The sequence below is a fragment of the Pongo abelii genome, chromosome 4 (assembly GCF_028885655.2).
Source record: "Pongo abelii isolate AG06213 chromosome 4, NHGRI_mPonAbe1-v2.0_pri, whole genome shotgun sequence".
In the NCBI taxonomy this organism is placed as follows: domain Eukaryota; kingdom Metazoa; phylum Chordata; class Mammalia; order Primates; family Hominidae; genus Pongo; species Pongo abelii.
In genome coordinates, this window is record NC_071989.2 from 156,318,225 (window position 1) to 156,343,488 (window position 25,264).

At 41.7% G+C, this 25,264-nt stretch overlaps 1 protein-coding gene across 1 annotated transcript; it reads left to right on the top strand.

The window, feature by feature from the left end:
- The first annotated feature begins 21,054 nt into the window (after positions 1-21,054).
- SCGB3A2 (secretoglobin family 3A member 2) lies at positions 21,055-24,529 on the top strand. The gene is made up of 3 exons (XM_002816048.4): positions 21,055-21,202; positions 23,787-23,989; positions 24,368-24,529. The coding sequence occupies exons 1-3, from the start codon at positions 21,148-21,150 to the stop codon at positions 24,389-24,391; spliced, it is 282 nt and encodes a 93-aa protein (XP_002816094.1). The 5' UTR covers positions 21,055-21,147; the 3' UTR covers positions 24,392-24,529.
- Positions 24,530-25,264: the final 735 nt, after the last annotated feature.

The window sequence follows — 25,264 nt, forward strand, 5'->3', positions numbered from 1 at the left end:
GGACTCCACCTTCCGGGACTCCACGTAAATTTTATGTATAAAAATTATGGACCCAGAACATGTGCATTTTTAGAAAAATGGGTTAACTGCACTAGAGAAAACTTAGAATTAAGATGGCCGCAATGGGGAAGTTTTAATTTGGATAAAATTCTTTATTTGTGAGGCACATTAGAAAAAGGGGGATCAAAAGCCCCACGAAAACAGTGGGATGTATTCTTTCATTGGTATGCAGAGGCCTCTAAAAGACGATATGAATCAAAAATTGCCTCCTTAAAATATTCTTTGCAAAAAACAAATGAAAAGCTTAAGCAAAAGACCAAGAATGTGATGAAAGAGGACTGTACTCTGACTGAACTAACCTCAACTATTCCTTCTCTTTATGCAACTCTACCTACATAGTCTGAGTCCACTAAACTTTTTGGTAAATTACCCTTTCACCCTGAAGATGATGAAAAAAAAGAAATCAGACAGATGTCTTACAAAGCGAGACCTGACCAGCCGGGCCTGCCTGCTGTAACTACTTTCACTCCATGGTCCAAAACTAAGCTTAGAGCCATTGTGAAGGACTTCCTTGATCCAAGTGAAAAATCCTCAAAACTTTACTGAGGAATTTAGAATCCTCATAGAAGCTTACAATCCAGGACTTCCTGACCTTTATCAATTTATTCACATGGTGTTGGGGCCTGGGGAAGCTTGGGAATGGATGACAGCAGCAGACTGGGACAAACCTGAGGTGGATATTAAAGACCGCTCCAAAAGTTCTTCATGAGAAGGACAAAAAGTAGCTGTAAAAATTGGTAAATACCCTTTAAATTTAATTCCTAAAATTTGTCCACAAAAAACTGATTGGCCCATCATACAATCTTGTAAACAAAAAAAGGATGAACCAGTTTCAGATTACAGAACTCGCTTAGAAACACTGTGAAACATGTAGGGCTCAAAGTATAGCAAGGAGTATTTCCTGCAGGGATTGAAATGGCGTTAACTGCTCTGTTCATACATGGACTCCATCCTGAACTTAGCAGTTTGATTAGAACACATAAACTGGAATAGGAAGTTACAGGAAAGACTAAATTGGTGGCCTTAACTGAACATTTGGAGATGACTCTAGAGCAAGAAAAAACTCAAAAGGCTAACAAACTTATGACCCTTCAACTACAATAGTTACAGGGACTGGGAGCAAAGGTACCGAAGGGACCTTCTCATTCTCATTTTAAATCACAACCAAAAGGGCCTAGAACAAGAAGTTCTTTACCCCAAGATGTCTGCCTTCATTGCAGACAATCAAGACACTTGAAAAGAGATTGTCTGCTTTTATTTCAGTATGCCAATAAGCCTCCCTTTAGGCTGACTTTTTCCACCCCAAAAAGAACCCAAGAGACCTCAGCCCTTCTGATAAAAATCAACATTGATGAGACTCCAAGGAATTCTCTGGTAAATTTCTCCCTATAATACCTTTAAATAAACATGGAGAAACAAAGGTTAAAATAAATGGGGAGTCATGTACAGTCATGGTGGATACCAGAGCTACCCTATCTACCATAAACTCCACTTCAATAAGCCAACAAATCCCTTGGAGTAAAAAGATCATTCCTGTGGTGGGGGTTTCAAATCAAGTACAAGAGGATCTCTCATCTGAATCCATCCAATTAACTCTGGGGCCTTTTCATAATAACACACTTTTTACTATGTGATACTGCTTCAGTAAATTGGCTAGGGCAAGATTTACTTTCAAAACTAAAAGGGCACAAACAATTTTCCTTGCTCCTTTCAAATAGCTTCTCCTGAAAATTCTCATGATAGTACTTATAATCAGAGGCCAGGGGTTTTCATCTTTATATTTTTTCTAGAGGCTGTCCCAGTTATTATGGCTTGTATTACCAGGGTAACAGTAAAAATGAGATCAGGCCACTTTACGGAGCACTATGATCCTTAACCACTCTCACTCTCTGAACAAGGACTGTGACCAATTTGACTCTAAGACTGTCGAACTGCTTATATCGTCTGAACCTTCACTTGGTTAATTTGGTTCAGTTCATTTTCACAAGAACTCCTGTTAAGAAGTACGGCTTGGTATTTTGGTATAATCGTCTTCATAGTCCTAATAATAGTCCCCCTGGTGCACTGTATCTCTCAAGTCCTAAATGTCTTGTATGTGGCCATCCATTGAGAGTTAAATGGTCTCACTCCAATTGTGTCAGCAACAACATAAAGAAACATTCAGCTGGTACAAAGCTGTGACTTGTAAATTTCCTATTGACATTAAAGAAGACCTGTGAATTCTGTAATGAGACTGAAGATATCTTTCATGATGGTGACAGAGAATGGTGTCAGTTCCTAAAGTTTGGTCAATCTCTCTAAATGGAGAGACCGACCAAAAATGGGGAATTGTTAAATCGAACTAAATATGGCCTGAGAAAGCCTCTGTAACTCCATTTTTGAGTCCTTGTGGATGAACTGTATCCTACCTTAGTGGGTAGATAAGATTGAAAACCTAACTTAGGAATATGCTTCTATGGCAACAGATGAGTCTCAGCCCATCCCATCAGCCGTACTTCAACCACTCATATGCTGCTGACTGTTCAAACTGTGTTCAAATAAGGCAGACACTAAGCTGTAACCAATCCAGCTGTTTCTGAACCTCACTTCTGTTTTCTCTATGCCACTTTCCCTTTTTTTGTCTATAAATTTGCTCTGATCACGAGGTATCCCTGGGGTCGTTCTGCATCTGCTGTGATTCTGGAGGCTGTCCAATTCATTAACCTTTTTTTTCCTTGCTCAATTAAACTCTTTTGAATTTAATTTGTCTCAAGTTTTCTTTTAACAATGTAAACATTTAGCAATGGGGAAATGATTTGTAGCCAAGACACTAATCCTGGACCTATAACTTGGCAAAGTACAACATGAACTTTTGTTCTTCTTTGAGTTGCACCCACATGATGGATGACTGGCATTTTTTTGGAAGGGTGTGGAGCTTACATATGCAAGACATTAGGACCAAGGTCAAAGCCTGACTGATTACACTGGTAAAGATGCAAGAAGATACTTTTAGATTTAGCCAGTTCATTACTTAGATAGATATCAAAAGAGTAAACCAAAAGTGCCAAACCCCTGTCATTCATGTTCCACACATCAGAAAAGACCACACCCAAACAAAAGGGCCAATAACTGCACTGGGAACTGCTGCTGCTGAGGAGCGAACGGTAGACTAAAGCTAAAAGGTTTTGGATCAGTAGTGGATGGGGCCGGAGTCTTCCCGGACACTGAAAAATCTTCCTGTCTTGTCTTACACTAATCTGCTTTATAATCCCCATGAGCAGATACTTCTGCTTGAGAATCCATATTTATTCCCAGTGATCAAGTCATTCCAGATCAAGGACAAAGCTTATCAATCAATCAGAGTTTAGGGTTTTGGAGCCACACCCTCGCATCTAACTCATCTTACACACTCTTGGCTTGTCTGATTGTAAACTAAACATTGTTCGATATCTGTCATGGGCAGATGCTATGCATGAAGAGTGGTGGGCATAGAAAAGTGAAAGACACTGTCCCATGCAGCTTTCTTGGCATACCTTATTGTCTCTGTTTGTTTTTTAAAATAAGCCTTTGTGAATTCTAATGTTATTTCTCATCTCTCTGCCTATCAAATATTTGAATTCAAGAACCATTTGAATTCATGAGGCCTTCAGTGAAAAATCCAGCCCACATTGATAGTTTATCTCCCCTTTGAGTGCTCTCTAGATTTTGCTTTGATTCTCTCTTATTTGTCATTCTGTGTTTCATCCTCCCAGGCTTACATTCCATTTGAATTTCCCTGCAGCAACTAGAAGGCGGCTAAATGTTAACCAGTATCATTACATGATACTGATTTCCACTAAACAGGATTCAATCAATATGGAAAGCAGTGCTGATAAAAAGAATCAAATTCTGTAAAATATTTTAAAAGATTTATTCTGAGCCAAATAAGTGTGACCACAGCTCATGACACAGCCCCAGGAGATTCTAAGAACATATGCCCAAGGTGGTCTGGCTATGGCATGGTTTTATACAATTTAAGGAGACATAAGACATTCATTAATACATGTAAGATGTACATTGGTTTGATCAGGAAAGGTGGGACAACTCGAGGGTAGGGGAGAGGTGAGCTTCCAGGTCTTAGATTCAAATATTTTCTCTGGCAATTGGTTGAAAGAGTTTATCTAAATACTTGGAATCAATAGAAGGGAGTGTCTGGGTTAAGATAATAGGTTGTGGAGACCAAGGTTCTTATTATGCAGATGAGGTCTCCAGGTAGGAGGCTTCAGAGAGAATAGATTGTAAATGTTTCTTATCAGACTTCTCTCCTGGATCAGGAAAAAGACCTGGAAAGGGAAAAGGATTCTCTACAGAATGTGTATTTTTTCCACAAGAGATGGCTCTGCAGGGTCATTTCAAAATATGCCAAAGAAATATATTTTGGGGTAAAACAGTTCAATTTTTTTCAGGGACTGCTGTCTGTCATGTTGGTATCTTATTGCTAAAATGAGTCTGTTTTATAGGTCTGAAGGTCTCTGTTTTAATGTTAATGCTGGTCAGCTGTGCGTAAATTCCAAAGGGAGGAAGGTATAATGAGGCATGTCCAACCCTTACTTTCCAAAATGGCCAGAAATAGTGCTTCAGGTTTACTTTAGAATGTCCTTGGCCAAGAGGAGTGGTACATTCAGTTAGCTGCGGTGCTTAGAATTTTATTTTTGGTTTACAAGAGTTAGAAACAGATTGTTTTGCCTTTCTCCAAATTTTGTGAGATTGATGTAATGAGCTGTGACTTTTGGCTATATTTCATATGCTTGTGTTTATAAAAGTAAGTTTAAGACTCTTCCCCTTCGTAATGTAGGCCTGGGTGGAGGTCCCATTGGACCATGCCTTTTTCAGCAAATAAAAGAGAGAAAATTAACTCTACTTCAAAGTCTCCAAAGTCACTTCTCAGAAACTGTCTCCTTTTCACCTGGAAGGAAGGCTATTAGTGATGCAGGATCTTTTGCTCCTTAATTCCACTTATATCTAGGTTCCTGTCACATGATCAGGAAAATTTAGGCACACAGACACATTGAAAGGTGAGGAGAGTGGAATTTATTAAAAAAAAGTTCTCAGCCAGGCACTGTGGCTCACGTCTGTAATCCCAGCACTTTGGGAGGCTGAGGTGAGCAGATCACGAGGTCAGGAGTCTGGGACCAGCCTGACCAACATAGTGAAACCCCGTCTCTACTAAAAAATTACAAAAACTAGGCCGGCGCAGTGGCTCATGCCTGAAATCCCAGCACTTTGAGAAGCCGAGGTGTGCAGATCACAAGATTAGGAGTTTGAGACTAACCTCGCCAATATGGTGAAACCCCGTCTCTACTAAAAAGTACAAAAATTAGCCAGGCATGGTGGCAGGTGCCTGTAATCCCAGCTACTTGGGAAGCTGAAGCAGGAGAATTGCTTGAATCTGGGAGGCAGAGGTTGCAGTGAGCCAAGATGGCACCACTGCCTTCTAGCCTGGGCAACAGAGCAAGATTGTCTCAAAAAAAAAAAAAGAAAAAAAAAAGTTCTCAGCAAGGGAGTCCTGCCAACAGGCTCCCACCTCAAAGACTGAATACCAGGCCACCATGCATGAGCTGGAGGCCAGGCTCCTTCCCCCTGTATAAGGCATGAATCCCTGGTGGCTCCACCCCATTCTCCCAGAGTGGAGATGGGCCCCCAGTCCATTGCAGGCATGCCCAGTCAAGGCCCTGGGCATGTTCCCTAATCTGCACAAAATCATCTGATATAAACACCTGTGGGTGGGTCAGATATTCTCTGGGAATCCTCCCCCTTATCTGCCTTCTGCGTCTATCATTCCCCCATCTAAAGAAGTACATCTAATTGCCATTAGAGTAAGGATAAGGATAAGGATGAAGACCAATCTTAACTGCTCCCTGCTGACAGAAGGTGCTTTATGGGGACAGTCAGATCGCCCTCAGAGGCCTCTCTAAGGGTCCCTGGTACAAGGGGCCATTGTCCAAGTCTGCAGTTGCATGACTTTTTGAAGTTTGATGGCCTGGAAGTGAGAAGAGACAAACCGAGTTATTAGAAAACATGTATCAAAATGAAGCAAGAGAGATGGCTAAGGACAGCTCAAAAATCCTGAGGCCTTTCACTGGTTTGTACAGGGAGAAGGAGGCCAGAAGCCTGACTGATAAAGAAATAACAAACTTGGCCGGGCGCAGTGGCTCATGCCTGGCACTTTGGGAGGCCGAGGCGGGTGGATCACGAGGTCAGGAGATCAAGACCATCCTGGCTAACACAGTGAAACCGCATCTCTATTAAAAATACAAAAAATTTAGCCAGGCATGGTGGCGGGTACCTGTAGTCCTAGGTAATCGGGAGACTGAGGTAGGAGAATGGTGTGAACCTGGGAGGTGGAGCTTGCAGTGAGCCAAGATCACCCCACTGTGCTCCAGCCTGGGTGACAGAGCAAGACTCCATCTCAAAATAAATAAATAAATAAATAAATAAATAAATAAATAAATACAAGAAATAACAAACTTTTACCTTTTTGTCAGCATGTCAGGCTTCTGGGTTCCCTTACCCTGAGCCTAATCCTAAACCAACCAGTTTAAGGTTTGGGAAATTAACTTCTCCCAGTTTGGATGCATCAGAGGGGAGTGTCCTATAGTACAAAGACACAATTACCTATCAGTGAAGAGAGGGCAGAGGAAGAAAAAGGAAAAAATAAGTGTTTTTTTCAGAGGAGTCCCAGAGGTTCAGAATGCATTCAAAAGGGGTACAGAGTGAAGATGAATGGCTACTCATCTAGAAAGAGGGGTCAAGGCATCCCAGACTTCTTTCCCTTCCCATTGAATATCTGGGGTACATGAGGGAGAGAAAGTGAGGTGTCCATTTTTTATTCTTCATCTTTATATCCCCGAGTCTTGGCAACCATGACAGGTTGCTCACCACAGGTGTCAGAGCAGTTTTCACCCATGTTAAGGGGGGCCTAGGGAGTGGGAATATCTGCTCTTACCTACATATGCCCTATCTCCCATGCTGTCAGTAGCCTTTCAGTTCCATAGGCCTCATTTATGCCATAGATACTAGCATGGCCTTTATCCATAAAAATGGGAGACTTGGCTTAATTGGCAGGAATTAGTCATGTTCACCTGCACTGTGCCTTTTAACATCCATTATCTGCCTCTGAATCCCTCAGATCCAGTTTTCTTTTCTAGGGCTTTGACTCAGAGCTTGGAATTGAGTTTGGGACAAAAATGTGTCTCAGGGTACGTTGCATGAACTTCTTATCATAAACCAAATGCTAAGGTGAAGCTGTGGAATTGAGTTCTCCTCCAGCAAGGGAGAGAAAAGGATGTCCTGTGACATGCCCAGATAACTGGTGGCTATAGTTATGCTTGCTAAGATTTGGGTACATAGTGCTTGGCTTTGGTTAGCTCCCTTGGTTTTATTTTCCCAAAAAGGAAACCTCTGGGTTATGGGCACCCTTTTTATTCCCTTCACCTGGCAGGATTTGCTGGATCATTGCTCAAAATTAAAATGCTGATCCGGAGTTTTGCATTACCAATCTCTTTTGTTCCTTCTGAGCTGCAGTTGGAGATTGTTGGTTGGCTCACTGGAATAAAGAGCATTAGTCTAAAATGTAGGCAAAAACTTAAAAACAACTAATGAGTTTAGAATTTAATGACAAATGTATGGTAAGTTTTGAAACATAATTTGTCTCTCTCAAATTTTCCTTTTTGTTAAAAAGCAAATCATAATAAGACTGAGTTTGCAAGTTAGACTTGAGTCTTATACTTGGACTGATTATTTGCATAAACTGCAACAAGAATAATTATTTTTGCACAGACCTTTTATACTGGCTTTGATGGAATGCTGTTCCACAAGAAATCTCAGACAGGACTTCCTAAAGCCAAGTCCAGCCATGAGCTTTTACCCTCAAATAACTGTGACTTGGGTAAACTTTCTTCTTGAAGGCCCAAGAGCATGGGGTTCCTGGGCCTGTTACAAAGTGATATTCTTTACTCACTTAGGTTAGAAACCCCATACAAGATATGAAGTCAGTTTTCCCAACGGCTTTGATCGGCTCTGCAAGTTGAGTCTGGCTTCTTAAAGGGAAGCATACCTTTCTAGTCAAAGCCTTGGTGAAACAACCAGTTTCTCCAATTGAGTCCAGTTGCAAAAGAAAATGGATTCTTATTGCATGGATGGAAACAACTATATTGCCATAAGTTAAAAATCCTCACAACTAGTTTCCAAATTCTGGAGAAGTCAAAGAGATAGAGACAAACATGCTCCAAATTTTGTTCACAGGAATATAACTTACTCAATTATTCAAGGCTGTAAATAGCTCAAAATAAATTCCCTTGATTCTGAAAAATAAAACAAGGATCAGCAATATTCCAAGCAAAAGTCAAAAAGATTACTTCAGTTTTCTGTTAGTTCAATCCATAGTTAACTCTTGTTTTGCTTGAACATTTCAGCTCTTCTTTTGTCTTGTACATTTTTCCTTTATTCCAATGGCAAAATCTCCAAAGTTAACAGAAAGCTGCATTTGAGAGCAGCTGTCAAAGTTCTATAGCTGATTATAAACCATCTTTTTAAGAGGATCAACACGAGACAATTGTCTGTGAATAACAAAATGTCCAGGGTGATTACAATCAGAAACATGGTTGACAAAAAAATGTGATTGTCTCTGTGGCTTACAATAACTTAGCATAACAAACGTCACTGTTATTGATAACACATACTGAGACATTATAATTTTAGAAATCCCATACAGTTTTGGAACATATATTAATATATTCCATAAAATATAACCTGAAGAAGATTAAACATCATTTTGGAAATCCCGTGTACCTAAACACGTCACATAATCCTGTTTACCTCTCTTCTGGATTCTCCCAGGGCTCTCAGCAGCACTTAAAAACTAGGTGTTAGGAAAGATAATTTTGAAACTGAAGTTTGATTTTGGGAAGCTTGTTAAATCTTAGAGGTTTAAAACACTTGATGTTATGGAATAGAATTCCAGATTTCCACTAGTTATTTATTTTGCCAAAATCATGACTCAGAAATCTTTTAAAAACCAAAAAAAATTTATAACCTTTTTGAATTTTGTCAATCTTTGCAACTGAATTCCTTTTGCAAGATTAATTTTATAGAAACCTTCCATAACGTGTTTAAACTGTTATCTTTATCTTATCTAATTCAAAACAATCCTTTAACCTTAGGTAAAAATTTGCATTTTGATGACATTTGCATTTTACCAATAATCTTTAAGGCTGCTTTTATTTCTCAAAGATTAAGTTCACGTGAACCAAAAGGTACCACTGCTTTTATCTTTCCTTTAAAAAATATTTTGCCTAAGTGTTTATCCTTCTTTAAGTCAGTTAATTAGAGCTCTTTTTATAGACATCACACACACAACTACACAGACAGGCAGAAGATCCAGTAGCTATAAGATTTTTCATTTGCCAATATCCTAATTGGATTACAAGCCTCTGGGTAGAGCCCTTTAAGAGCAAGGCTAGGAAAGCATACAGTTTCTAGGGGTTAATAAACAGGTACGGGTGGAAGACAAAACAGATTTTGAGAGGGATCCATCTACCTCTAAATCCTGGGGCTCTGTGAGGAAAACAGAGGTCTCTCCCAAAATGAAATTCAAGGTGCCTCTTCTGTTTTTCCCAAGAAGTCACAGGCCATAAGAAATTATCTTAGGGCCTCTCATGTAAGCATTAAGAGTGGCAACACAAAATGGAGAAAAATAGTTTAGTCAACCAAGAAGAAATCTTTTTCTGGCAAAACAAGATCCAAGAAGAGAAAAACATAAAGGCCTTTTAACTATACCTATAACTTGGATATCCACTTTTAATTAAGCTGAGTGCTCTTTAAGAAAATCCTTTTAAATCCTGTATTACCTGACTTTAGCCACACCAAATGGCCAATTTTCTGGTTTCCACACTTTATTAAAGGTAACCTCGCAGGTGCTCAGAGAAAGGAAAATTCAAGACAGTTCACTGAGGGAAAGAAAATCAACAAATGGCAAAGGTCACACAGATATCAAACCAGAAAGGACTCATTCCCCAAGCCAGGATTTAACCCGGGTGCCACTGTAGAATGATGGAGAATAAAAAAAAGCATTGCCATGAGGTTACAGGTCATGCTCCCAAGGATGTAAAACAAGATGGAGGCTTGTTTCATGCGCGTCCGTGTGAAGAGACCACCAAACAGGCTTTGTGCGAGCAACATGGCTGTTTATTTCACCTGGGTGCACGTGGGCTGAGTCTGAAAAGAGAGTCAGTGAAGGAAGATGGATTATCATTAGTTCTTACAGGTTTTGGGATAGGTGGTGAAGTTAAGAGCAATGTTTTGTGGGCAGGGGTGGATCTCACAAAGTACATTCTCAAGGGTGGGGAGAATTATAAAGAACCTTCTTAAGGGTGGGGGAGATTACAAAGTACATTGATCAGTTAGGGTGGGGCAGGAACAAATCACAATGGTGGAATGTCATCAGTTAAGGCTATTTTTACTTCTTTTGTGGATCTTCAGTTACTTCAGGCAATCTGGGTGTATACGTGCAAGTCACAGGGGATGCGATGGCTTGGCTTGGGCTCAGAGGCCTGACATTCCTGCCTTCTTATATTAATAAGAAAAATAAAACAAAATAGTGTTGAAGTGTTGGGGTGGCGAAAATTTTTGGGGGGTGGTATGGAGAGAGAATGGGCGATGTTTCTCAGGGCAGCTTCAAGTGGGATTGGGGCGGCGTGGGAACGTAAAGTGGGAGAGATTAAGCTGAAGGAAGATTTTGTGGTAAGGGGTGATATTGTGGGGTTGTTAGAAGAAACATTTGTTGTGTAGAATTATTGGTGATGGCCTGGATACGGTTTTGTATGAATTGAAAAACTAAATGGAATAAGAGAGGGAGAAAAACAGATATAAAAGGTCTAAGAATTGGGAGGACCTAGGACGTCTGATTAGAGAGTGCCTAAGGAGATTCAGCATAGTCCTGCCAGCAAAGATTATTTATTTACTTCAAGAGTTAAGAGTGGCAGTTTGGGGTTTGCACAAGGAGATATCAGCTGTGATGGCTTGGGGAAACAGTGTAAACTGGCAGTGTAAACAAGAGCAGGGCATGTACGAGTAGTTGAGAATGGAAAATAGGAGTATGACTAGACTGAAAATAGTAGGGATGTCAAGTTTTTTGGGGGCACAGTCTAAGTTGGTCCGGTGTCTGGAATGAGACTGGGGACTAATAAAAAGGAGCTCAAATGGGCTGTACCTTGTAGCAGTCTGAGGACAGGCCTGAATTTTGAGAAGCGAAAGTGGTAAAAGTATTGTCCAGTCCTTTTTAAGTTGGTGGCTGAGCTTGGTGAGGTGTGTTTTTAAAAGACCTTTAGTCCGTTCTACTTTTCTTGAAGACGGAAGACCGTAAGGGATATAAAGGTTTCACTGAATACTAAGAGCCTGAAAAACTGCTTGGCTGATTTGACTAATAAAGGCTGGTCTCTTATCAGACTGTATAGAGGTGGGAAAGCTAAACTGAGGAATTATGTCTGACAGAAGGGAAGAAATGACTGTGGTGGCCTTCTCAGACCCTGTAGGAAAGGCCTTTACTTATTCAGTGAAAGTGTCTATTTAGACTAAGAGGTATCTTAGTTTCCTGACTCGGGACATGTTGAGTAAAGCTAATTTGCCAGTCCTGGGTGGGGGCAAATCCTCGCGCTTTATGTGTAGGGAAGGGAGGGGGCCTGAATAATCCCTGAGGAATAGTAGACTAGCAGATGGAACACTGAGAAGTTATTTCCTTGAGGATAGATTTCTACAATGGAAAGGAAATGAGAGGTTCTGAGAGGTGGGCTAGTGGCTTGTACTATAGCATAGCCTGCCTTTGCTGGTGTGTGGTGATTAGGCCTGGTGGAACTGCTATCAATAAATCAAGCGTGATCAGGGTGAGGAACAGGAAAGAAGGAAATATGGGGAAATGGGGTGAATATCAGGTGGATCAGAGAGATACAGTCATGGGGGTCAGGTGTGGTATCAGGAATAATGTGGGAGGCCAGATTGAAGTCCGGGCCAGGAACAATGGTAATTGTGGGACTTAACAAAGAGTGGGTACAGCTGAAGGAGCTGGGGAGCAGAAAGTATATGCATCAGGTATGAGGAAGAAAATAGATTTTGGAAGTTATGAGAAATGTAGAGAGTGAGTTGAGCATAGTTTGTGATTTTGAGGGCCTCTAAAAGTATTAAAGCAGTGGCAGCCGCTGCATGCAGACATGAGGGCTAGGCTAAAACAGTAAGGTCAAGTTGTTTGGACAGAAAGGCTATAGGGTGTGGTCCTGGCTCTTGTGTAAGAATTCTGACCTCACTAACCATGCCTAGGAAGGAAAGGAGTTGTTGTTTTGTAAGGGATTGAGGTTTGGGAGATTAATTGGACACGATCAGCAGGGAGAGCATGTGTGTTTTTACGAGAATTATGCCAAGATAGGTAACAGATGAGGATGAAATTTGGGCCTGACTGAAGTAATGGGGTCTGTCTGTGAAGCCTTGAGGCAGTACGGCCCAGGTAATTTGCTGAGCCTAATGGGTGTCAGGGTCAGTCTAAGTGAAAGCAAAGCGAGGCTGGGATGAAGAGTGCAAAGGAATAGTAAAGAAAGCATGTTTGAGATCTAGAACAGAATAATGGGTAGTAGAGGGAGGTATTGAGGATAGGAGAGTATATGGGTTTGGCACCATGGGGTGGATAGGCAAAACAATTTGGTTGATAAGGCGCAGATTCTGAACTAACTTGTAAGCCTTGTCTGGTTTTAGGACAGGTAAAATGGGGGAATGGTAAGAAGAGTTTATAGGCTTTAAGAGGCCATGCTGTAGCAGGCGAGTGATAACAGGCTTTAATCCTTTTAAAACGTGCTGTGGGATGGGATCTTGACATTGAGCGGGGTAAGGGTGATTAGGTTTTAATGAGATGGTAAGGGGTGCATGATCGGTCGCCAAGGAGGGAGTAGAGGTATCTTATACTTGTGGGTTAAGGTGGGGGGATACAAGAGGAGGACACAAAGAAGGCTTTGGATTGGGAAGAATGGTGGCAATGAGATGTAGCTGTAGTCCAGGGATAGTCAGGGAAGCAGATAATTTAGTTAAAGTGTCTCAGCCAAATAAGGGAACTAGGCAGGTGGGGATAACTAAAAAGGAGTGCTTAAAAGAATATTGTCTAAGTTGGCACCAGATTTGGGGAGTTTTAAGAGGTTTAGAAGCCTGGCCATCAATATTCACAGCAGTTATGGAGGCAAGGGAAACAGGCCTTTGAAAAGAAGGTAATGTGGAGTGGGTAGCCTCCATATTGATTAAGAAGGGGACAGACTTACCCTCCACTGTGAGAGTTACCTAAAGCTCGGCATCTGTGATGGTCTACAGGGCTTCTGAGGTGATCAGGCAGCAAAAGTCTTCAGCCAGTAAGCCAAGAAGGAGTCAGTCAGAGAGCCTTGGGCCAGAGTTCCAGGGGCTCTGGGAGTGGCTGCCAGGTGAGTTGAACAGTCCGATTTCCAGTGGGGTCCGGCACAGATGGGACACGGCTTAGGAGGAATCCTGGGCTGCAGGCATTCCTTGACCTGGTGGTCAGATTTCTGGCACTTGTAGCAAGCTCCTGGGGGAGGAGGTTCTGGAGGAACGCCTGGCCGCTGCGGTTCAGGTGTTTGGAAGTTCTTGTGTGCTGGAGATGTGGCTGGGGTTTGTCTCACAGTGGAGGCAAAGAATTGCAACTTTTTTTTTCTATTATTGTACACCTTGAAGGTGAGGTTAATTAAGTCATGTTGTGGGGTTTGAGGGCCAGATTCCAATTTTTGGAGTTTTATTTAATGTCGGGAGCAGATTGGGTAATAAAATGTATATTGAGAATAAGATGGCCTTTTGACCTTTTAGGGTCTAGGACTGTAAAGCGTCTCAGGGTTGCTGCCAGACGAGCCATGAACTGGGCTGGATTTTTATATTTGATGAAAAAGAGCCTAAACACTATCTGATTTGGGATAAAGAAAAAGGAGCATTAACCTTGACTATGCCTTTAGCTCTAGCCACCTTTTTAAGAGTAAATTGCTGGGCAGGTGGGGGAGGGCTAGTCACAGAACGAAACTGTAAGCCAGACCAGGTGTGAGGAGGGGAGGTGATAAAAAGATTGCAGGGTGGAGGAGTGGAGGCTGAGGAAGAACTGGGACCTAGCTTGGGCTGGCGAGGAGGGGAGAGGTCAGATGGGTCTGTAGAAAAGGAAGATTAGAAAGACTCAGCGATGCTTGGGGTTGGGACTGAGGGGACAGGCGGGAGGGAAAGAAGATTTGGGATGAGTTGCACTGGGCACAGAGACTAGGAAGGGACTGATGTGTAAAAGAATGCCTGGACGTCAGGCACCTCAGACCATTTGCCCATTTTACGACAAGAATTATTTAGATCTTATAGGATGGAAAAATTCAAAGTGCCGTTTTCCGGCTATTTGGAACTACTGTCAAGTTTGTATTGGGGTCAAGCGGTATTGCAGAAGAAAATAAGGCATTTAGGTTTTAGGTCAGGTGTGAGTTGAAGAGGTTTTAAGTTTTTGAGAACACAGGCTAAGGGAGAAGAAGGAGGAATGGAAGGTGGAAGCTTGCCTATAGTGAAGGAGGCAAGCTCAGAGAAAAGAGTAGAGACACGGAGAAGGGGTGGGGGGTTCTTGACTTCCAGAAAAGCAGAGAAGGGGTTGGAGCATGGCAATAAGGGATTGGGGCACAGAGATAAGAGGTTGGGGTGTGGAAATAAGCAATTAGGGGGTTCTTGCCCTCTAGGAAAGCAGGACTTGCCGCTAAGGGTGAAGGAGAAGGGGTTGAGGGGTACTTGCCCCTGCCCCAGGAAAGCGGGACTTGCCACTAAAGGTGAAGGAGAAGGGGTTGAGGGGTACTTGCCCCTTCCCCAGAAAAGTAGAGAAGGGGTAGAGACAAGGACAGAAGGGGTTGGGGTGCTTGCCCCTTCCCCAGATAAGTGGGACTTGCCGCTAAGGGTGAAGGACCAAGGCAGGCATCCCTGCATGGTCTCACACCCTTGAAACGTGGGTGTATAATCAGAGAGGTGTCCCTGCAATGATTAAACACCAAGGGAAGGCTGCCTTCCCAGTCCATGACCAGCACCAGAGTTTTGGGTCCACAGATAAAACGTGTCTCTTTTGTCTCTACCAGAAAATGAAAGGAATTGAAATTAAGAGAAGGGAGAGATTGAATTGTGGTGCCAAGATTGAAAGGAGAAAGAGGTTGAGGGATAGTGAGGGAGGCTGGAGAAGAGAGTAAAAAGAGGCCACTTACTGGATTTGAAATTGGTGAGATGTTTCTTGGGCTGGTCGGTCTGAGGACCTGAGGTCGTAGGTGGATCTTTCTCACGGAGCAAAGAGCAGGAGGATGGGGGATTGATCTCCCAAGGGAGGTCCCCCGATCCGAGTCACGGCACCAAATTTCATGTGCATCCATGTGAAGAGACCAACAAACAGGCTTTGTGTGAGCAACATGGCTGTTTATTTCACCTGGGTGCAGGTGGGCTGAGTCTGAAAAGAGAGTCAGGGAAAGAAGATGGATTATCATTAGTTCTTATAAGTTTTAAGATAGGCGGTGAAGTTAAGAGCAATGTTTTGCAGGCAGGGGTAGATCTCACAAAGTACATTCTCAAGGGTGGAGAGAATTACAAAGAACCTTCTTAAAGGTAGGGGAGATTACAAAGTACATTGATCAGTTAAGGTGAGGCAGGAACAAATCACAACGGTGGAATGTCATCAGTTAAGGCTATTTTTACTTCTTTTGTGGATCTTCAGTTACTTCAGGCCATCTAGGTGTATACGTGCAAGTCACAAGGGATGCGATGGCTTGGCTTAGGCTCAGAGGCCTGACAGCTTGTAGCAAAGTTTGCTACTGATCATATAGAAAGACATGCAAAGCACATCAGATTGGCTACAGCTTATGAACAACTTCAAAAATTCTTTCTCATAATTAAAACTTTACAGAGAATATAAACAGTGACAACTGGAGTCCTGGCCTAGTAAAATATCATCTAAAAGGAAGATAAAAAGCCTTTCACATAACTCTTGACCCATTGGAAAGAAGAAAAAAAAACCCCAACTTAAAGTGCAGGGCTGTGTTAACTGCTGACAGGGTTGAGAAAAGGAAAAAAACAGACTCTCAAAGTGCAGGGTTGGAAAGATGCCTGAGGGAAGAAGCTCTTATTCTTATGCAAATGGATTTCTCCAAGAGGGAGAGAAACTTAATTGCTGTTTCTTCCCTGGGGTTCACATGGAGCTTGATCCCTCAGCCAGGAGAGAGGAAGACACTGTGGATGTGTGGCTAGGAACACTGGCCAGCCTGCCACATGTGGCCTCTGGGCCATGAGCCCCAGTCTCTTCCGGGAGGGGAGTGGGGCAGAGAGCTGCTGCTCACCTGTTCATTCCAAACAAATCAGGAAAATGTCATAGAAAGCCTGGCTTGGACTGGGGCTGACATCCCCAACCACCAAGAGTGTTGGTGGGGTGGGGGACAGTTTCCTTTACCCTCAGAAGAAGCCTGAGGGAAGAAAGACTCTGAAACAAAAGGGAAACAACACCCCTACTTCCCCTTCTTGCCTGGGGACTAGAACGTCTTTGTAGGACTAACAAATTAGCCATAAGATTAGAAATTATGGTTTGGCAGTCATGTACCTGGAGGTTACAAGATTCTGACTCTCCCCAAATTGCCCCTGGGGATAACATCACTATTGTAAAACCTGAGATCAGTGCTTGAGAAATTTTGCAGACCTGCACTTGATGGATCAGTTGGCACCACCCAGATGGATAAACTGGCTCATCTTATCTTGTAGCCCCACCCAGGAGTTGACTCAGTGCAACAGGGCAGCTTCAACTCTCTGTGGTTTCATCTCCAACCTAACCAATCAGCACTCCTGACTCACTGGCCCCTCACCCACCAAGTTATCCTTAAAAACTCTGATCCTTGAAGGCCTGAGGAGACTGATTTCAGTAATAATAAAACTCCAGTCTCCTCCACAGCCAGCTCTAAGTGAATAACTCTTTCTCTATTGCAATTCCCCTGTCTTCATACATTGGCTCTGTCTAGGCAGCAGGCAAGGTGAATCTATTGAGTGGTTACAGTAACAATACCATAACAAAGGCACAAGAAAAGGCTACATGGCTGTTTTAAAATGTAGATTCTATTCTTCTTGTGAACAGATCAGGAGTTGACTGCTGTTGAAAAGAGATTTTAGTGTGCTCAGATCCCAATACAAGGGGCCATGACACACCATGGGGCTGGAGGCACACGGGAAGCACCAGGGTTATTCAAGAGACAGATGGAGTGGAGGAAAATGTGAGCAGGAGCCTTTATTGTGGTTTCTGAAGGAAGACAGGAGAGATAGGGTAAGCAGGTTTTAAATGGGCTAGTTTGAATAATTTTGGTGGGCTCTGGGGTCTTGGGGCTGTCTCTAGTTGGTCATGGGGTGATTAAGGCATGGGAATAATGGCCCACAGTGCACAAGCCCAATAAAGGTCGTTGGGGCTTTGGGCTCTGGATTGGTTAATTTGCTTATGAAAGGCATGCTCCCGGTGATATCTCTAGGAATTAGCTAGTCCTGGGAAGGGCAGTCCTTTCAAGGTCAGCAAGGCCCCAAGGGGTCAAAACATCAAAAATACAGAATTAAAATACATGATTAATACAATGGCTCAAAACATAGGAAGCACAGAAGTAAACAAGTCCGAGTCTGTTTTCAATTCTGAGCATACCCCCAATCCACTTGTTGTCTATCACAGCTTTCTATTTACTTCTTCACAGCACTAACCACTAGTGTTTTCTGTTTACTTATTTCTTGCCTGTGTATCTCACTACATTGTCAGCTCCAGGAAGGCAGGAAATTTGCTTGTCTGGTTTTCTGCACTAGTCCTAATTGCTGACACAGTGCCTGACACATAATGGGTACTCAATAAACATTTGTTGAACAAATGAGTGAAAACAATAGTGCTTGATGGTTATGTGTGTATGTATAATATGATTTGCATGTACACACATACATACTACTATTCTATTCATATATGTATACGTATGTGGATATTTGTGGGTGCTTTTGAGTTGATGTTTTTCATGTAGGTTCCAGTCAAGACTGCATGTCTGGCGATTACTAGATAGACCCAACAGAAATCTATTTGCCCAGGGGTCTCAGGAATCTCCTGGAAAGAAATTGCCCTCTAGGACCAGCAGAGAAGCCTGATACAGTACCAATCATTTCAGAGGTTAAAAGAGAGAAGGATTTCTGCATGTATAATGCTGTATTTCACCTGAGGAGGCCTCGGTCCTGTCCCTCATGGATTTATAACTTGGCGTTTATAAGAAAGAAGTCAGTTTAGAAACTGGAAAACCTATTTTTTATTGAAAGTGCTACAATATTTTAGGATGCTGCGTCAGTCAGAGTCCAGCCAAAAAGTTGAAACCATACCAAGTGACCACACACAAAGAATTCCACATGGAGGGTAATTTACAAAGTGCTAGAAATGCAGTTAAAGCAACCAAGCAGAAGATGAATCAACTCTGAGATTAGAAAATGCAGAAAGCTGTTACTCCTTCTAGGTCAGGAAGGACAGTGATGAGAAGGTGGGGTCTAGGAGCTGGGGCCATGCAGTAAAAGCTGGAACAATGTTGGCCTGCATGGCATAGGGGGAACCACAGATAAAAGACCTTTCTGAAGGGAGATGAGCTTTGGAGAGGGTACAGCCACTACCCAAGATAGCTCCTGAATTGGAGAGAGGGAGACATATCCCTTCTCCTTTTCTCTCTCTCTCCACTCTTTCACCTGTGCCTTCCACTGGCTTAACTTAATCAGATGCAGTTGGCAAGGAAGCCTGGAAGCAAGGAAGCCTGGAAACCACATTTTAAAAAGTCAACTTTCTATAATACAGAGCCAGGAATGAAAGTGAAGAGAAAGGATTTAATAGCAAGCAAACAAATTTGAGGGCAGCACTGGTTTAGTATTCCAAAAGAGACCATAATAAAAAACTAAAGGGCGTCATTGTGGCAGGCTGGATCTCCACAAGCAACCAAGTCTCCATAAGCCCTTTGCTGTAATGATGAATGTGTAAGTTAAACATTAAAGAACTGAAGAAACTGGTGCCTGAGTAGGAGAGCTGGAATGCAGAAACAAACCCGTTAAGACCCTACCTGGGCTTTCTCATCCTCAAACCTGATTGAGTGATAAAAGCATTCATGCACATACAAACCATACCAGGACCCATGTAAAATTAACAAACTTTCCAGCCCACAGACCACTAGTTAAAGATTAGATTTAGGCTAAGTAGAAATATTCCTGCGTGTAGGCATAGAGCTTGAAATTCATTTATATATACTAAAGGAAAAACTCATAACTTTTAGTTGGTCTGGTAAATTACTCTGACCTTCTCCCTGTGGCTGCTTACAAAAATAAACTCTCTTCTTTCCCAGTTCACCTGTTTCTCATTATTGGACCATGAGAGCAAGCAGCTGGACCCTGTTCCTCTGGCAACGGCATCAATCTTACCACCACTCATGCACACAACCTTGGCTCTTTGAGGGGCTTGGTATATTAATATCACTGCCATCAGTGGGAATATGTAGGAGAAATGGAAGCAGTACTGGTAGAGAAAGAAGGAGAAGTGGCAGGATTGAGGTGCATGGCAGGCATTCATGGTGTCTTTCATGTAGTTTATAAAGTAGTTTATTAAGTAGCAGAAAGATAAAGAAATGACAGTTACAACATGGTAACATAAAAATTAGTAAAATGTGACATAAATTAGATATTAATTTTGGTTTGGCATAGCAGAATGTTCCGTCTGCATAATTTTATTAGATCCTCATTACAGTACCACACCCTCAGATGAGGACAAATAAAGACCCAACCTCTGGCCTTGCATCTTAAGGTGTGTTTTCTCAAAATTTTCTGGGTTTCACTTTGGTGGTGGGGATGGCTGGAGCCAGCAGTACCACGTGGCCGGGGAGCTCTGAGCTGGTCCTGTGCCCATATGGATTCTGCTTTCTATTTCACCCCTTCATGGTTCTTTCTTACCCTCTTCCTTGCATGTCGGGCCCACTCGATGCCCCAAAGAACTCCAGGACTTGTGCTCACAACTGAAGTTGTCCTGAGGTCCTGTGGCTGAACCCTGGATCCAAAAAGACAGCCTTGGAAACAAATTACTACTCCTGTAGCCAGTACCTTATAATTACATATTTTTGAATGATTTTATCAGATTTGATTGCCAAAGAATCTTGCAAAAACAATTTTTTCCCCAAGCTACACACCTTATGGTTGGTCATGTTATTTATGTTCCCATTTTAGATAAGAGGACCAATATCCTAGATTAAAAATGTCAAATCCAAGATTAGACAAATAGTGAAAATTGAATCCCAGGTTTTTCAAAAGGCACTTTGATTTTAGATCTTAAGCCTATTATTCTATTCAAAGGCTCAGAGAAGACATGCTCTGAACATACTCAAAATAACTGACACTGGAAAAGGTAACAGAGATGTGAAAATCTTGCCATAGTAGATGTGTGAGTGGGCTGGGGGCAGGTGAATTCCAGAGAAATGTGGCACTAAATGTCATTAAGCTGACTCTGTATTATACCAGGGTGGCCTCCAGATTGCTTTCACAACTGGGTAGTTCATCAGCTAATATGATTCTCCAAACTTTAAGTGATTAGAAAACTGGGGAAAAATGTAGAAAACTAGAGGAAAACACTCCTTCTAATCCCAATATAAATTCTTCACTTCTTTTCAATGTTCTTCCAGGAGAAGGATTCTTTGGGCTCTTTGCCTTCCACTTTTATTTCTGTGCAAGGGTTTATGCAAGAGGTACTTGAGAATGCTATACTGTAGAGCTTTGTTTCTCATGGGAACACAAGGGAAAGCGGAAAACCCTCCAAATTGTTTAGTGAGAAAACATAACCTTTATCCCTTTCTTTGGTGGGGTGAGTCAAGTGGTAGGGACTAGAATTCAGGTCCTCAATGGGCATATAAATACGTGTGTGCAAAAGCAGCCATCACACTTTGTATGGCAAGTGGAACCACTGGCTTGGTAGATTTTGCTAGATTTTTCTGATTTTTAAACTCCTGAAAAATATCCCAGATAACTGTCATGAAGCTGGTAACTATCTTCCTGCTGGTGACCATCAGCCTTTGTAGTTACTCTGGTAAGTAACTGGAATACATCTGGAATACGTGACATTTCTTAACTTTTCTGTTAATAAGAGCACAACTAGTAAGCCTTGCCTCACTGACAGTGGAATATGGTGGTAGGAATTTTATTTTTTTATTTTATTTTTAACTGACACATAATAGTTGCACATATTTGCAGGGTTGGAAGAAGTTTTGGAATCACAGAAAATGGTGATGTTGGAAAGTATTTCAGATCCCCACCATCTAAGCTCTAGCCCAATATAAGTATTCTAATACATCCTACATAGGAAGTTAGCCAACTTCCACGGAGGGTCAACAAAGCACATTTCACTGCTGGATATTGGTTGCCGTTCGTTTTTCTTATTTTCCTCAATTTTGAGTTAAAATTTGACTTTATAATTTCTTTTGTGCTTTTGAACTATATGGAGTCATTCTTGCTATCATCTCCATTTATCCAATTTGCTAGCTTCGTTCTCCTGAGATAGCTACATTCATCTGTTTATCCACTCAATGGATATTTATTGAATGGCTACAATTTGTTGGGCACTGGATAAGCATTGGAAGATTTAGACATGAAGCAGTCATAAATATTGTTCTTAAGGTGATAGTCTGGTAGGGTAGATAAGGCTTCTACCTAAGTTATTATAATTCTAGACTACTGTAAACGTACAGTGAGATATCCAGATAGAACTCTTTTAGTGCATTGGTGGGTGATTAGTTTAATTTTCAGGTAAGGGTATAGAAGCTGGCTTCTTGGAGGAGAATGGGAACTGATTTATTTTTTTGGAAGGAATCATTGTAACTATCAGGAAGACAGTGTGGGCACATGGGAAAAAGAGATTTCATGATAGCCACTGCTCATTGAGAGAACAGAAGGCTTTGAAGATCTTCTCCCAGGAAGCTGTAAATACATACAGAGAAGATATTTACCAATATGTCTGAAATAAGAAGTATGGAGATTAATAATGAAAAATTGATTGCTGCCGACACCTACACTGGCAACTTTGGCTTGTGATGTTTATTGAATTTCTGAAGGAATTTGTAACTTCACCAGTTTTGGATATTTCATTGTTCTCTAGTGTCCAGGGACAGGTATCTATGGGCAAAGCTGGCAGCAGAAAGGAGGTGGGGAAAATAAATACTGCCCTCTCTGGGTGAGAATTTTGGAGGGTCAATAGGTGATTGAAAATGAAAAAAAATATATACAGGCTCCATTTTAATAATTTGAATGGGGAAATAATAAGTTTCCAATAGAAAATAAACTATGGCAGGTCTTAGCCAGTAGGAGGATGTGTGTTCTTACGTGTGTGCTCACATGCATGTGTGCATTTATATATCTGCACATGTTTTTGTAAAAAATATATTGTACATGTTTTCCTCAATCTCTACTTTTTCCCACCATTCATCTTCTATGGGAAAGTTATCTTCCTAAAGCCAAAGATATAAAATGTAATTTTCCTATGTAAAAGCCTTGATAGTGCCCCACTGCCCTCAGGAAAAAAAAATCCAAACTCCTTTGTGTGACATCCAACACTTTAAAAAATCTGACCTCACTCAACTTTTGCAGCCTCACTCCCTTTATCTTCCATCCTTTGGTCATAGCCTATTGGAAATCTGCACTCCAGCCTTCTGGGCAGAAGGCTCACCATCCTGTGTATGGACTTTTATCCTAACATTTCCGTGCCTTTATTGGTCATGTTTCTAAAATGCTTCTCCTCTTCTTTACCTTATGATCCTGACATTTGCCTCAAGACATAGCTCTAACAGCACTTCTGGAAAATTCCTGCAGCACTCTCTCATGTTAGAATTAGTCATCCCTTTCTTGTGTTTCCATGGAGCTTTGTCCATAATGTTAGCATAGCACATGCTACACTGTGGTGTACACAGATCTTCTATCACCAATTGGACTGTGTGAAGCCTCTGAATGGGCATCCTTGTCTTATTTGTCTATGTATCTGCACAGACTAGACAGAGTTGGTGCTCAGTTGTTTGTAGTGTTGAGTTGAATTGGTTGGGAGCAGTTTCTTGGGCTGTGGTTGGGTCCATTCCTGTCCTTATGTGGAGATTCACTATGGCATCTCTCCTTTAGCCTCAAAGCTGTGAGCTGTGGAGACAGCCACATACAAAATACCATCCTCTTCAGTCAATCACAATGATCTGTTGAATGCTTACTCTGCCAGGGTCAGTTCTAGGCATGGGTGCAGTAGTGAAAAAACACACATTCCTTGTTCTCATGGAGCCTCCATTCTAATGAGAAAATAAAGACAATAAAAATAGCAAAGGAAGAGTTGCTTTTTTTAGGTAATGGTAAGAAAAAATAAATGGCGGAGAGTGACTATGGCCATTGCAGGCTTCTCTGAGGAGGTGATATTTGAAGAGAGGCCAAATAATGTGAGAAAGAAAGGTAAGTAGCTAGCTGAGGAAAAAAAGTTCTAGGGAGATGGAACAGCAGGTGCAAAGGGCCAGAGGCAGAAGTTTTCAATGGAAGTAAGATGAGTGGATCTGGAATGGAGCTATTGATGGACACAGGGAGAGATGATGAGGTCATAGTCTGGGCCCAGATGTGCCTGTCTCACCTGGTTTCTCTTTTTCCTACAGCTACTGCCTTCCTCATCAACAAAGTGCCCCTTCCTGTTGATGAGTTGGCACCTTTACCTCTGGACAACATTCTTCCCTTTATGGATCCATTAAAGCTTCTTCTGAAAACTCTGGGCATTTCTGTTGAGCACCTTGTGGAGGGGCTAAGGAAGTGTGTAAATGAGCTGGGACCAGAGGCTTCTGAAGCTGTGAAGAAACTGCTGGTAACCACAGCTTGGGAGGCTAATCTGCCAAAGGGGAGGCATACTCATGCTGAATGTCTACCTCCTCTTCTTGTCCCTTGTAAATGTGCATTTCCACTTTACTGATTATATTCATAGGAAGTTTGCATGTCCTGGAATCTCAGGAAAAATACAATTTCTACATTTCCGGGAAGGGTTTTTGAATGACAGTGACATGTGTTATAGTTGTGACATTACCATTTACCACCTTCGTGATTTTGGATAAGACGTAATCACTCTGAGTTTTTGTTTCCCCATCAGTAAAATGGTGGCCAAACAGGACACTGGAAGTGAGTATGTTTTGAAACATGCGAATTACATGTAAGCTGCTCTGAATTTTGTTGTCCTTCTGCCTTCCAGGAGGCGCTATCACACTTGGTGTGAGTCAAGATAGACAGCGGAGGTGGATGGGGATGGAAGATGATGCTCCTATCCTCCCTGGCTGAAACCTGTTCTACCAATTATAGATCAAATGCCCTAAAATGTAGTGACCCATGAAAAGGACAAATAAAGCAATGAATAGATTTTCAGTCGTCCTATTTTTATTTCTGGGGACTCTATTCAGAAGGACATATCCAGGTTAGTTTTCCCTTGGCTCGTAAACTCGAGAGATCCTGTTTTTATAAAGAAAACCTGGCATCTTAAGTAAGACATAATCATTCCTTCTCCTTTCCTTATCTCTAAGTTAAACATCTATATTTTTCCCAACTGTTTTTTATCTCACGGTGTTTTCAGACCCTTCACTTTCCTATCCCCCATCCTAAATAAATTTTTACATTTAAAAAATGAAAAAATAATTTTCAAAATATTGTCTTATAATACTAGCATCTCACTAACTTCATTGGTTTGGCTTCTGTTTCACTAGAATGTTAGTTTTTGTTAAGTTTGTAGTTAAGCTATGGCCACTCAATAGCGTTCACCAATCCTTCCACCAAGTTAGGCCTTTATTACATCATCCTTAGGCAAATGGGTGATGAACTATCTTTTCTTTCCTCTACTCTGTCATCTACAGTGATGACAGAATTATCTTTCCAAGGAATTATTCTGGTAATATCATGACGGCCTGTAGGGTGGATTTCAAGCTTCTGAGCATGGCATGCAAGGCTGTTCATGATCTGGCTTTTGGTTACACGTCTAGTCTTCGTATCTACATTCCTTTCTTCACAAGTGCTCTACTCCAGCCACACTGAACAGATAACTAAATCCTTTTCCCTCTAACACTCTTACACCTTAATGAAAAATCAAGTTTCATCCTAC

What these genes read in the sequence shown, in the direction of transcription:
- SCGB3A2 (XM_002816048.4), top strand. Translation starts at nt 21,148, where the DNA reads ATGAAGCTGGTAACTATCTTCCTGCTGGTGACCATCAGCCTTTGTAGT. An exon ending in CAGCCTTTGTAGTTACTCTG is followed by an intron (nt 21,203 to 23,786) that starts GTAAGTAACTGG and finishes TTTTTCCTACAG; the next exon opens with CTACTGCCTTCCTCATCAAC. An exon ending in AAGCTGTGAAGAAACTGCTG is followed by an intron (nt 23,990 to 24,367) that starts GTAACCACAGCT and finishes TCTGCCTTCCAG; the next exon opens with GAGGCGCTATCACACTTGGT.